The sequence below is a fragment of the Coenobita brevimanus genome, chromosome 41 (genome assembly GCF_032717465.1).
Source record: "Coenobita brevimanus isolate Jiangsu-jjx chromosome 41, ASM3271746v2, whole genome shotgun sequence".
Taxonomy (NCBI): Eukaryota; Metazoa; Arthropoda; class Malacostraca; order Decapoda; family Coenobitidae; genus Coenobita; species Coenobita brevimanus.
Genome location: NC_136994.1, coordinates 16167242 through 16182467, shown reverse-complemented (window position 1 = coordinate 16182467; position 15226 = coordinate 16167242). Strand labels below are relative to the sequence as shown.

Here is a 15226-nt window from a genome sequence, read left to right as displayed (position 1 = left end):
TCTTAAATACATCCTACCTCTGGCCTTCCTTACTGTCTTCTCTATTGTCTTACTCTTCATCCCCCCCACTAACCTCTTTAATGCATTTCTCTTCATCATATACTACCACACCAAATCTAGCATCCCTCTACAGAAACCCTCCCTGATTCCTTTTACTCCTATGCATGTCAAAGTATATCTGTTACTTTCTATCTCCTTCTCTTATTCCCTGTCAGTCTGCATATTCTCATTTTCCTGAAATAATGTTTGTTTTCATACGTTCCACTTCCTCTCTTTCTCTATACCTGCCTCCTGGCTCTATTCACACTGACATCTTGTACATATCCTGGTTATTCTCACTTGTATTCCTTCTCGTACTCCTTCCTGCCTTCTTACCCACTAAAAGCCTCTCTATATCTCCCATTTACCCCTCCCTTCACCTCTTCCACTCTTCTCAGCACACACGACTCTCTCCACTCACCTCTTTGCTACTATCTCACGCTCAATCTTCTCCCCGAGTGTGAGTGGTCGGTTTGGTGGCTCTTTGAGGTTGGCAGCATTCCTTAGTGCTTGCACCCAGTTTGCTCTGATCCCTGATGTCACCGCAGAAAAGATATATTTCTTCTCCTCCCATGTCTGGTGAATACAAAGGATTACAATGGTCTTACATGGCTATAGATTAAAATAACTAAGTATAACTACCAGTATTTTGATAACCTTACATTACTTACAAATTTAACCAGTGAACAGTGCATTACGTATTATGTATTGAAATGTACTATTAAGCAAGATACAGTTAAAATAAAAACAGTTCTTCATGTCTGGTGGTACAATCAAAGCAGAGGAAAATGCGCTACTCTTTACAAAAACAAGGCCAACTGAGAGGCAGGGCTTACCATAATAACAAAACCATAATTGCGTGCCACTTCACACTCGTGGACAGTGTGTGCAGCAGATAGGTCAATGAGACCATCTATCAAGCCTGCATCCTCAGCTGCCGGGTCACGGTGGTACGCAAGGCAGGACCCTCGCAGCACAAACCAGTACTTTGTCCACTCCTTGGGTTGGTTCAAAGGTAGATAAATAGTTAGTGGAGCATGTGGAGGAATAAGGTACTGATGGCTAGAGTGACATATCATTTAAAAACCAGCATGTCTTTGCATTTGAATACTATTCTATTCTATTCTATAGCCCGGCGCCCTAATCCCGCAAAGGGTGGCCGCAGACAAAATGCCTCCAAGTCACTCTGTCACCCACCATTTGACTCCCCTCCCCCCAACTCACCCCCTCCCTCATATACCTCTCAACTCCATCCCTCCACCTCATCCTCGGTCTACCCCTCTCTCTCCCTCCCTCCACCTCACCTACATACACCCTCTTAGTCAGTCTTTCATTCTCCATTCTCTCCACATGTCCAAACCACCTCAGTGTATTTCTCCTAATCTTTTCAATCACATCCACATCTACCCCACAACGTTCCTTCACTTCTTCATTCGTCAACCTGTCCCTCCACGTCACTCCACATGCAAATATAAAAAAAACACAAAATGTGACTGGGGTTGGTTATATACTTTAGCATAAAGCTCATCTGAAGGTAGAATACAACAAAAACTTACCGCATTTAATATCAAGCCACACAGTTAATAAAATAAGTTTAACACATCCCATATAACTGACTCAGAAGCACTATGTTATAACTGTAATTTCTTAAATTTCACACAAATAACTAGCAGCATAATTATAATAATGGACACAATACTGCATTACAATGGTCAATTTTAAACCAACAGAAGAATCTAGTGATCCTGTCTGACGCAACGGTTGGCTGTGTAGTGCTGACCTGTGTGAGTGACTGCTTCATGAGCCAACCCTTCTTGATATAGAGCAGGTCCTCAGCTGGCAGGTCCACACGAGGAGGGTCCAAACGAGGCGGGTCCAGGCGGGGCAGGTCAGGCCCAGAGGGGTGGTACGTTGGCGTCACCTCCAGACCACATCCATCAGGATCACCACGCACCTAAATGTTATGTTGACAGTTATCATGTAAAGTTATAAGACACAAGAGTCTAGCAAAAGATACAAAGAAAGAAAGAATGAGAGAAAGAAAGAAAGAAAGAAGGAAAAAAGTACTCACAATATCCCACTCCCACAATAAACTGTAATCTAGAAGCATATTAGCATCATTAGCATCCTAACTCTTATTCTCACCTAAACGATGAGGTGAGCTAAGATTCACAAACAATGTGAAGGTGTAAGACGAGAACTATAAAACAGCATGACCAGTGAAACAGACCACATAATCATTAAGTCATCACGTAAGCCAACGGAATCTTGGCTCCATCTCAAATGCATCAAAGTCTGTAAATATTTATACTTGTTTATGTTTTAATTGTGCATACACTTCAACTAAACATAAGGGATAAAATTATTCCATCAACTATCAAGCTAAAATTAAGGTGGAAAAACCCATCATGTGCTTCTTACACATAATTCATCCTTTTCAGTATCTTGTCATTTTCTTACCTTCACTGACCTTCTATATGGGATCACTTTCTCAAATGCTCTTTTACCACATTTATCCATCTTTTTAGCATATCATAACTTCTCCCACCTTCATCCTCAGCCATATACAGTACAGCTATAAACCTTTATCACCTTCCTACCTATACATATTCTCAGCTATAAACCTTCATCACCATCCTACCTATACATATTCTCTAAATAACCATACTGCCAAAGCAAACTCACTTCTATGCTTTCTCATGTCACAGCTCTCTAGACTCATTGTGTTTCTTATTCTATTCACTCAAACACAATCTACACAGTACAATAAATTAACCAGAATATCACAACTATATCATTTAATAACTGTGTCTTCCTGCTGTCGTACCTCTCTTTTGCATTGTTTTTCTGCTCTAGTTGCAGTACTACATATGAGCTGTTAATTATACTGCTATTCTTATATGTTACTTTGAGCACTAGTGAATTTTTCTGAAGAACTGACGCTTCTGAGAAACAAATAATCAGCCATTATCATTATCTATCTTTATTATTATTTATATTATTATTATTCCTCACCCTGTCATAAGGCTGGAAAGGAGGTCCGGATGATGATGATGATTAATATTATCTACCTTTATTATCATTATTACATTATCTTTATATCTCGGTGCTACATACATGGTCAGGGAGAGCAGAGTGGTCTGAGATGTCCTTTGTTGCAGCAGGAGTGAGGCTCTGTGATGGAGGTGGTTCCTCAGGCTCATCAGGCGGGTCACACTCTCGGGTTGGCTTCACATCACCAACACCCGGCTGGTGATGAGACAGCACTCCATGTTAAAACCAGAGTCTAAAACATTCTAACCCCTTCTACCTGAGCATGTCATCTTCAGGATAGTACTCAGCTTTGGAGAGAGGTTTTATAAAGAAGGGGTTGTAAACATTATAGAGATGTTTTATTGAAAAGAGGTTGTAAACATTATAGAGAGAGGTTTTACAGAGAAGGTGTAAACAATTTAGATAGGTTTTATAGAGAAGGGGTTGTAAACATTATAGAGAAAGATCTTACAGAGAAGGGGTTAACATTATAGACAGGTTTTATGGAGAAGGAGTTGTGAACATTAACCCATTCATAACCTCATATTTCTCCCTAAGCTAATTAACAGGCTGGAAATTAGAATTATATGAAAAGTGAATACTGGGATTCAAAGGATTAACTGATCACATATGAAACATGATATACGCAAAAGTACCAATAACCAACAGAATTCAAACCTTGGAGGAGAGATAAGAAAGTGCTGGGGAGCCACGCAGCCTTGTGATGGAGTCTGCTATATCTTTGAGTTTCTCCTCCCGCTTGCTTTCTTCCAAGTCTGTCAACAACTGCCGCCGTGACACCTCTCCTGGGCCTATGAAGGGAAGGTTTAAGGATGGTACTGATTATTAATACAGGCTACAATATCACTATGTTGTACTGAATTACTGTATGATATGTTATCAGGCACAACTTGAGTAATGTAGATAATGAGCACAGGTTCACTTCAAAGTATGATACAATATATACAGAGAAGTATTAATAACTGACTTTCAAATCTGACTAAAATTAAAAAATATATTTTCCAGAATAGTATCTGATGCTTGGCTATATACTTTTATTCCTGGAAAATAAAATTCCACATGACATTTCTGAACACTTTTGTAATCTATTTATCACCTTCCATGTAGGTAATGCAACCACCAAATACAGCATGTCATATGTTTCACTTTTCCATAACATGGAAGTGAAATTGAAATAAATTATACAGACATTTTTCCTTAGGCATCAAGATGCCTCCATTGAAAATGTCTCAACCTCAGCCTCTGCTAAACCCTGTGGTTTTCTGAAAGCCACGGCCAGGGCCTTGAGGCCTAAGGTGAAGCCTTAATCCCAAGTCTGCTGCAAGTAACACTTCAAAAAGCAAAATTACAAAATATGGCAGGTCATACTAAGTATCACCAATATTAGAATAAAACAATAAAATGCTTTAAAATATCAAGCAGGATGAAATAACGTAACAGGTTGCCAACAAGCAAACAAAAGTAGAATGCACACCTGGTCTTCTGTGAGCTGAGGAGGAGGCATGCTGTAGTGAAGACACACTGGAGGATGCAGAAATAAACTTATCTCCACTCCTTGTTAATTCACAGGGGAGAATAGGAGGGGAGAAGGAACTCTTTCCCAATAAGGAGAGGTAGGAGGAGGAGAAGGATGTAGAGAGGGAGGTAGGGAAAGGTGGGGATGGTGAGGAGGCAGAAGGGGAGTTTAAAGAGTTAAGGGAGGAGGTAAGTGTGATGGTGGCTCTTCGTCTTCCACTCTTGCTCCTTATTATGGATGGGGAGAGGGAGGAAAGAGGTGGGGTCTGGGGAAGGGGAGGTCGGCGAGGAGGAGGGGTGGAGAAGGACGCAGAGACATAAGAGAGAGAAGGGGAATAAGAGTTCAGTCCATTATTATTATCAGCAGAGGTGGAGAGTGAGGTAGCAGAGGAGCTGGTGGTAGCATGCAAGTTAGTCATGCTGGTGCTTAGGCCTGCAGAAGAAGGAATAGGAATAGATAGTGGCTGCTGTGACTGTTGCGGCTTCATGGTGACAGCAGTTGTTGGACAGAGTGGAAGCTGAGATGGTGCTGGTGACAACAATTGGTGCTTTAAAGGTGGATCTTTATCACTGACAGTATTAGTAATTGTAGCTGTGGTAGTACTTGAAGGTAGCTCTGTATCACTTTTAGTATTGGATGATGTTATAGTTGTGGTGGCAGCAGCATCAGAGGTAGTGGTATTGGTAGAAATGGTAGTAGTGGAAATATCTTCATTCTCTGCAGCTGGAAATCTTATGCAAGGTGACAAGTTTCTGCAATTATCATGCATCAAGGCATATTCAGTGAGTGTGCGAGACACATGCTGGGCGGGGAAGAGTTCAGACTTACTCCTGGGTGTGGTGAGGCCCCGACCCTCCCGCCTCACCGTTCGTCGACTGCGCAATTTGTGGCTGAGTTTGTCTTGGGTGGGTGGAGACTCAGAGGTGGGGGGATTGTCTGAGTAATCTGTTGGGGAGTCAGTGAGTATCAGACACAACAGTGTATGAACACAGACACCTTACAATAACATTTAAATGAAGCATAATGAGTGATGAAATTATGCAAACCTGAGATAAATAATAGTTAGAGTGAAATGTATAGGTAAGTGAAACTGAAAGAAAAAGTAGGCATGGCATGCTGAGAACATAAAATGATATATTGTACTGTAGTGCATGACTGTATGTGAAAATGAAGTATAAATGATCATGTGGCAAAAAAAAAAAAAATAAATGAATACAATAAAATTAAATAAATAAAAAAAGAATATAAAGCAAAATAATAAAAATTTAAAGTTAACATCATGAAGGAGCATGGATGGTAAGAAGTGCACAAGACAAGGCAGCTGCCCATTTTTATGTACACAGACTATTAAATGGTTTGTTGTGTATTGCATAGCTTGTTATATGGAACCAAGATGATTCCAGTGATGAGTGAAAGGGTATACAGGTACTGCCCGTTTCATTGGGTATTCTGTTCTTAGCATCCTATTTCCCTTCTGGGTGTTCTGAATTCTACCCATCTCATGCAGATATGCTGCTGCTGCTGCTGCTGATGATGATGATGAAAACTGCTTTCACATACTTATAACATCAAAAAATCTATCTATCTATCTATTGCCAGACGCCTCAATCCCGTTTGGGGTGGCCACAAACAAATCGCCTCCAAGTCACCCTGTCCCCCGCCATTTCACTGCCCTGCTCCCAACTCACACCCCCCTCTCTCATATACCTCTCCACCCCATCCCTCCATCTCATCCTCGGCCTCCCCCTCCCTCTTCCCCCCTCCACCTCACTCACATACACTCTCTTCGTCAGTCTTTCACCCTCCATCCTCTCCACATGGCCAAACCACCTCAGTGTGTTCCTCATAACGCTTCCTATCACATCCACATCCACACCACAACGCTCCTTTACATCCTCATTCGTCAGCCTGTCTCTCCACGTGACTCCACAGGCTCCTCTTAAATAACTCATTTCCACTGCTCTCACTCTTGACTTGTGTCCTTCCAACAATGTCCAAGCTTCACTTCCGTACGTTAGAGTTGGTATCACAATACTGTCATGTAGTAACTTTTTCACTTCCATGCTCACTTCCCTGTTTCTTATCACTGCTTTCAAGGAACCAGCAACCTTTCTTCCCTGCTGTACCCTTTCAAGCACTTCACTCTCCAAACCTCCATCCTTACTCATCACACTACCCAAGTACTTAAACGTACTCACATTTTCCAATTCCTCACCATCCAACCTCGCTGTACATTCACTGACTTCACCTCTCTCAAAGACCATCACTTTACTCTTCCCTACATTCACCTTTAGGTGAAAAATAAGTCATAAAAATAAGTCATAAAAATAAGTCATAAAAATAAAAATTTAAAAATTTTTCTAAAATCTCTAAACATGAAAAATGGATGCTTACATCAGTGTTGCACAGAAAACTGAGAAATGCCTCGCACTGACCAGCAAATCACATTCACTTTGCATACATGAAATTATCATTTTCACTCACTGTACTGTACACTATTGCATATATCTGATATAAGATAGATGAACAATGGAGAAATTTGAAACAAATTTTTGTACAGTATTCTCCCAAACCCTATATGAAAGAATAATACTGACAACATGTAGTGGACAAAAGACCTAATTTTTTAAACCTGAAGGAAACATTCATCTCTGGGAGTTCAAAGAAATTTGAAAAATGCTTATCATGGAAATTAGCTACCCAGCAAATATACAGTATAATATTAACCAAAAAAAAATGAGGAAAACCAGCTGAAATCATCCTTAGCATAATTTTAAGGTGGAAAAGCAAGAATAAACATCTCAAGAGGAAATGGACAAAAACGGCAAACTCAATATACCATTAAGCACCAAAACAGGGAGGGGATTGCAGAACTTACCTTCACTGTACGGTGGTGTGTTCTCTTTGTGTTCGTCCCTTAGAACCCGTGAGGAGGAGGAAGAAGAGGAAGAGGTGGAGGAGGATGAGGAGGAGGAAGAGGAGGAAGAAGACAACAGGGAGGAGATGGGCGTGGAGGTAGGTGGGAGGGAAGAGAGGGGGGAAGAGTGAAAGTGTGTTGGATTAGAGGAAGCAGACAGAGAATTGGTGGAGGAGACAACAGCACTGGAGGAGGGGGATGATACAGAGGAGGAGGAGGGTGGTGAGGAGTCCTTAGTTGGGAAGACATCCTCCTCAGGCTCAAGGGCGGGGAGGGAGTGGGGGCGGGGGGCAGTGTCGGAGGTGCAGGAGTGGAATCGCACGCGCTGGCTCAGAGGAGACTCAAACGTAGTGGGAGCTGGAGAACAACATTTGCAGGTGACATGGATGAGGTACAGAGCAGAGAGGGAACAGGTGAGTGGTTGAGGATTTAAGTAAGTGAGGGCAAGGAAGTTAGTGATAAGGTATGTGGTGAGTGTAAGAAAAAAGGTGAAAAGATGAGCAAGTGGGGCCATAAGAAGTAAGTGAGTCAGGGAGAGAGGGTATGGAGTGCAAGTGAGACCATTGAGTGAGTTAGTGGATGAGTGAGGACAAAATTCAGTGAGTGAGGGCAAGGAAAGTGAATAAATGAGTGAGGAGTGAACAGGTTAAGGAAGGAAATAGATGAGGAAAGTGAAAAAGGGCAGGATATAGGTTGTGATATGGAACTGCAGTGCAGGGGTAAAAAGCAAATTTAGCAACAACACATTAACAAAATATGCAAAATGTATAACTCCAATAACAAAAAGAATCAATAACATAATACTAAAAAATGACAGCAACAAGAAACAAAAGGCTAAGACATACAAACTGTACTGTCAAAATAAAAAACTACTGGCAAATAACACAAAAGAATAAGATAAACAATACAAATCACTCTAGCAATATTATTAAAAAACACCCACATAAAAATATCTAGCATAAGTCAGCATTATGAAACCACCCACATAAAAATAACTAGCATAAGTAATCAGTACAGTACCTAAATTTAAAATAACTAATCCACCACACTCTGGGCACTTAACAGAAGGGCAGCTTTTGATAAGACTGTGATTAAAGTTGCTGGACCATGCAATCCTAACTATTTAGCAGCCAAAATCAATTTAAAAAGAAAACTCCACATAGTGTACCAAGCATATGACCATGTAAGGGCAAAAAATACCAAAACATCACACATATGGAGAGTGAGTAAGGTGAAAATTATATTATGTGTACTGAAACTTGACAAATGCCGTTCTATTATCACACCAATCTAAATTTTATCAATAATACATGTTATGAGAGAATTATGATCTCTCTCTCCAAGAGGCGTGAGAGGCAAGGGTTATGGCAGTACTGTATTGTATATACAGTCACCATTCTCTGCCTCTGCTTGTTTTTTGAGGGTAGACATTATGAGACCAGCTAGTACAAGGCTATTATTTTTACTAAATAAGGCTGGTATAGTACAGTTAGGCACTGTACTCACAAATAACGTTACAGGTTTTCCATTACAATACCAACAGTATATGGACTTTCACCTTCCCCCTTCCCTAGTGTGGGATTTCCTTACAGTACTCAGTAAGAAGTCAGCACCACCTGACAATTTCAACAAGACACAAGGGTGGCATTACCAAGTGTTGATGGTGGTGAGTGCAGGGCACGGGACTGCTTCACCACACTGCTGGTCTTGATGCCAGGGAAGGTGGCATTCCTCTTGTGACGACCCTGTTGCTGTTAGCAAATAAATAATGTATCATCATCTACCTGTTCTATCTAATACTGCACAAGGCAAAGGATACAATATTTGGCACAATGCAGCACTAATGTTTACAAAGCTATAGTCTCATCTAGGCTATTCTTATGAGTTTCCAAAATTTCTACAACTAAACTAACACCATCACTTTGAAGAACATCATGTAACAATATAGAACACATCAGTACCAATAAACAGAGTTTAATAGCTAGGAGTTATAATAAAGTGCAGGATGGATATTACATGATGACTACTTTGTGACATAATTACATTTTCCTTTATATCTGTACAGTACAAATATATTTTACAAAAATAATTAGTCTTGTTAGCTATCTATATTATATATGACACTATTAGCTATGGCTAATCCCAATCACAAACAGAAGAACTTCTACCTGCCATAATCATGAAAGTCTCACTGAAGCCATTTGAATCATATAAATTTAGGATAAAACAGTTCAACTTCCGTTCATTTTTAACTTTTTCATGGCATAATGTATGTTCTGGAAATATTGGTATTAAGAAACCAAAATGAGACAGGATATAAAATGCTGGAAAAAAACTACAAAATGAAACAGAAAATAACATCAAGTTTTGATACTCTGTACGAGTGACTCTGAAATCTAATTACAGCTGCTAAGCTGACTGAAACATCAGATTTCAGATATTTCTGCCATATGGTTCACTGATGATGTCAAACATTTTCAAATTAACATGGGAAAAATAATTATACAGTGATCAAATACGTAAGCACTACTGTAATCAGGACAATGTTGAAATTAATAACGGAAGAAAAAAAGAAACGGCATCATTATAACGACTGGGACTAAAAGTTTACAAACACTGTACGGCAGGAAAAAAATTATCATCCTGAGTCAATCATCTGAGCTATTAGATGAGCTAGAACACATTACTGAGTAAATTACTAGTGTGTCTGAGATCATATTAACCTCTCCAGCTTGATAACACCTTATATACAATACTTCTATCTTGCTGCAGTCACATGATTTTACTCAGCATTTAGGTTAACCTCTTCAATCAAGTGACATGTTTTAAATTTTCTTAATACCGCAATGTCTTCAAATGATTTTATTCACCTTGGGACACACTTCATGAACTACAGAGGTTGGACAGAGCCTTCATTAACTGGTTCTCTAGGAGGGAACTCTCAAAATTGAACAAAATCATCTGGAACCAGCAACAAAGAGCCAAATAAGATGTCACCTGACTGAATGGGTTTATGAAGATGAGTATGAGCTCTTTCACTACAAGGAGTCTTCCTTAAGCTGAATAAAATCATGTGGTGGAAACAAGAATGAAATAGGAAAGGCATCACCATACTTGTTGCTGTTGCAACCCCAGGCCTGTCTAGATGTGAGCACAACAGATTGAAGAAAACTGGCCACTTCAACTGGTTGCTTCCTGAGGCCTTTTGCTGAAGTTATGGTGAAGGACTGTCTGCATTGTGATGTGGTTCATGTTGTGAATAACTGTGCTGTGATGTGGGGGACTGCATTGCAGTGTGGGCAAAGTGGATTGTTTGTGAGTTGTAATGTGTGTTTGTATTGCACCAAGGAAGGGTGTTCAAGTCTGGCCTTATAGGTGTACTGTACTCGTGTTTCTCTGGGCAGGGTAGGTTCTGTGAGGTGTATGTCTGGTGGTAGTTCTTAAAGGATGATATTTGGCTGAAGGTTTTGGATGGCTGTGGTGGCCATGTGTTCATATGTTTGTGAAATATAGTTTTGGGTGGAGGAGGATGGATGATGATGTGGCATTCTGTGTAGTGTTGGGAAGTTGTTTACCTCTTGTTTCTTTGTTACAGGGAAGTGGTGCACCATACTGTACAGTTACATTAGTGGAGAGATCCTGTGCTGAAGCAGTGAACTGTGTACCTCTTATGTTCAGGTGGTCCATGACTGGAAGTACTTCTGCTTCTTGATGCAAGTGATTTATAACTGTGGTCTTTGTACATCCTCTTATTGTTCTTAGCGTTTGTGTGTGTTTCTTGACATTTTTTCTTGCTCGGACTGTATTATTGTTCAAAAGAACTGTTTATAGGCTGTTTTCATTTATTCCTTCTACTGTCCAAAGGCTGTGTCTGAGTATTCACAAGGCACTGAGTCTATGAGGTGTCTTTGCACTGAAGTTGCTTGTACAGTGAGAAAAAGTTAATATGTGTATCCAGAAATAAGCCCAAGATCTTAGGGGCATCTACCCAGTGGAAGCAAATGGCTGAAGAGGATGACTTGAGCATGTATATGAGATTCATGACTGTCTGGAGTGAAGAGAGTGATACTATAGTTGATTTAGTTTGTGAAGCCCAGCATTCTAGTAAGTGTTGGTACTGTTGGAGCTGGCTTTCTGCTTGCTGAGTTTTGGAGCGTTATGAATATTGCCAAGTCATCAGCACAGGGAACTATCACTGGTGATGGAGGTGGGACTGGGGGTTGTTAGGTCATAGAGGAAAAGCTTATGCAGAGAGGGTGAAAGGGCTGAGCCCTGTCGGACACCGCTAGGCAATATTCTGATTCTGGGGCTTAGTTTTGGTTGAGTACTTGAGCTTGATCTGCCTGACAGGAAGCTGATTAGCCACTTCTTGTCACAGTCTTCTATGTGTGTGTTTTTAACTATTGGGATAAGTCTTGGCACTATATCAAAAACTTTGTTTACTTCTGCTGCTGCTAGTGTAGCATATAATGGGGCCTGTTTCTTTCAGAAACCATCTAGGATGAGATGAGTCTGTTCTGAAAGGTGTCTGATGACTAAGTGCTTGGGATGAAATCCATGTTAAGAATCAGTCAGAAGAATGTGGGAGGTTATTAAGGGTTGATCCTTCAGTGAGTCTGGATGGTGTACAAGGCAGAGAGATTGACTTATATAATGGTAGGCTTTTGAATAGTTTTTCCTGGCTTCAGGATACAAATGATGACTGCTTTCCTTAGGATGTCATCGATGTTGCTGTAAGTCCAGACAAGTTGAAAATTTGATTTTGGGTATTTATGGCTATTGGGTTGAGGAGTTTACACTGAATATATGCGATGTGGCCTGATTCTGCTACTTTGGAATTTTTTGTGCTTTCTGATCTTTAATTGGACAAGTTGTGAAGTGAGTAGGGAGGGTGTTTATGTTTCCTTTGATTTTCCTTTTTTTTTATTATCATTCTGTTTTAAGGATTGGTGTTTTTGTGGTTTACTGATACACAATAGTTTATAAGTTGTCTGTTCCTTCATCATAATAACAGACGTAACACCATTCAGTAATATTTCATGAGCTGGTGGTGGTCAGTTTTAGGATGTGTGGATATCTGTACTGTCTTCCAAAATTTGCTCCTGTCTGTTCTGTGATATGAGGTATCCACAAGGGTATTCCTGTTGTCTTGCTTGCATGTTTTTATCGTTTGCTTGTGTGTTCTTATCAGTCTGTTAAAAAGGTTGGTTGGGGTGTCCATAAAGTAATTCCATCTGTCTTCCTTGTGTGCTTTTACCAGTCTACTAATAGTGTTGTTTTGGGTGTACCAGTTGTTTTTCTTGTGTGTTTTTATCAGTCTATCAAAAGCAGGTGTTCGTGGATTCTGTTTTGTTGGGGTTGACTCAGTTTCTTGCTGGAATACGGACACGTCGTTGTACCTTATGCGTGCGTGGGAAGACCCCCAACACGTCCTGCCACCAGCGTGCCTCCTCCTTACACGTGCCCTTGATGAAGGTGACACGGTCCGGTGCGGTGATGGCCAGGGAGAACTGGTTGCCCGTCACCTCCTCTGCCTCCGACACCTCCAGCACCCGCGTCATGTCAATCACACCCTGAGGTATTGTGGCGGCCTGAAAACACAACAAAGATATAGTATAGGTTACTCTTAGTCCTCATCTCAAGTCTGTCTGTTTATCTATACATCTATCTATCTATGTCTACCTTGTTTAAAGTCTATCTATCCATCTGTCTACCCATCTATTGCCAGACACCTTAATCCCATATGAGATGGCCACAAACAAATCACTTCCATATCACTTTGTCCTCAACATACAGACAGCCTTCTCTCTAATTCACACCACCCTTTCTCATATACCTCTCTACCCCACTCCTCCACCCCAGCCTCAGACTCTCTTAAACGTTTCATTATTAACCCTCTCATGACTGGGACAACTCTAGTATGTATCGTATTACAGCTCACACCAGATGATTTTATTCAGCTAATGGTATGTTAAATGAGCCTAAGTCAGTACCACCACCATTAACCCTCACATGGCCATGGCAACTCTAGTATTCTATTACAGCTAATGACAGGTGACTTTCTTTGGCTGAGTGTGATATGGGAGTCTGAGAGTGTTAATTTCATGTACTTAATTCAAAATATTACTGATAACTGCAGGACATCAGCTTAATCACTATATTTTTTTATACAAGGAAGAAAGAACCAACTGCCAGAAGCTCAGGTATTCAAACAGGAGTACTGTATCAAGTATATATTCAAAATCTTCAGTAACTAAATTTCATTTTCTGGGAGGGGTTTTCTGATATACTGTCACTCAGGGTAAAGGAACTGGTCACCCTTGCCTTAAATGCTTAGGCAAAGTATCCTAGCTCTGGACCCCTGTAGTCCTGATGAAACAACAGAAGAGATTAAAATTTTAGGGTAGGCAACTGCTGATTATTATTTACAGATCAATAGAAATGTTCAAGCATCATCATCAGGGACAGCAGTAATATGTATCGATACAACAAAAAATAAACTATGAATAAATAAGTAAATAAATCTCTAATCTCTCTCACAGCTTTCTCTATTCCATCATATTAGTTGTTAGGTCATCCAGTTAATGTATGTCAGTTTACAAAAGTCATCCATCTGGTTCTCTTCCTATACAGTACCTTTTTCTAAATCCACATCTGGTTTGCTAGTTTGTTATCTTTGTTGTTTATTTGCTATCTGAATGGTGTGGCTTGCTTAAATATACTCTCTGGCTTGCTCACATATTATACTCTCTCTCTCTCTGTCTGTCTCTCTCTCTATGGTGAGGCTTGCTTACACTAACTCTCAGGCTTGATTACATATACTTTCATCCCTCTCTCTCTCTCCATGTGACACCAAACTTTGTCCTTTCCACCCCCTAAATCCATATTCAATGCCAGAACAGGAAGAACTGGTTGATTAGGCACCCGTCCTTTTACAGACTCAATAACTTCATTCATCTTCATCCTACAAGTTACCAAACGCCTCCAACACATCTCCATTCTTTATATGATTTCACGACCATAAACTAAAACTGTGAACTGCCCGTCCTAGTTCTATCTATCTATCTATAGCCCGACGCCCTAATCCCGCAAAGGGTGGCTGCAAACAAAACGCCTCCAAGTTGCTGTCACCCACCATTTGACTGCCCTCCCCCCCCCCGCTCACTCCCCCCTCCCTCATATACATTATCTAAATCATCGTTCATTCATTTATTAAGGCTCCAACGTGCTTGCATACATTGGCCTTGGTCACCTAATGGCAGCTCTTCATGCTGCTCGATCTCTGGCGGCCTCCCTATTCAGTCCCTTATCCCTGAGGTCACACTCTTTTTCAGTCTGTCTCTCGCAACCCTACCCCCAGTGTTCACACTTCTCACTTTCTGCCCCCAACTGTCATCCACCATCCTCTCCACATGCCCAAACCATCTCAGTCACAACACCAATACACTCCAGTCCCATCCTTCCTCTTAACTCTTCCATCTACAATATATTTTTTTATTCATTATGCTGTAGGTGTAGTAGTTCATTAAAAAAAAAAAAAATTGCCTGAATTTTCAACTTTAACTCTTTCAAACGATGGCTGGTACAATTTTAAACTGCTCAATTATCATCACGTATACATCCGGTTCAATTCTGATCAACTGTAACCATTTTTTTTTTTTTTGAGACAGTTTTATACACAAGCAGATCAGTTTGAGCCT

General features: G+C 40.5%; 1 protein-coding gene across 1 annotated transcript in view; it reads right to left on the bottom strand.

Moving 5' to 3' along the window:
• Nucleotides 1–15226, bottom strand: part of osp (myosin phosphatase Rho interacting protein outspread) — a 156694-nt gene that overhangs the window by 42961 nt on the left and 98507 nt on the right. Inside the window, exons 5-13 of the mRNA XM_080270542.1 lie at nucleotides 12926–13117; nucleotides 9178–9277; nucleotides 7488–7883; nucleotides 5438–5554; nucleotides 3751–3884; nucleotides 3157–3288; nucleotides 1820–1993; nucleotides 876–1037; nucleotides 461–615 (exon numbers count right to left, since the gene is read on the bottom strand). Of these exons, the coding sequence (XP_080126668.1) occupies nucleotides 461–615; nucleotides 876–1037; nucleotides 1820–1993; nucleotides 3157–3288; nucleotides 3751–3884; nucleotides 5438–5554; nucleotides 7488–7883; nucleotides 9178–9277; nucleotides 12926–13117 (1562 nt within the window). The remainder of the gene's footprint in view (nucleotides 1–460; nucleotides 616–875; nucleotides 1038–1819; nucleotides 1994–3156; nucleotides 3289–3750; nucleotides 3885–5437; nucleotides 5555–7487; nucleotides 7884–9177; nucleotides 9278–12925; nucleotides 13118–15226) is intronic.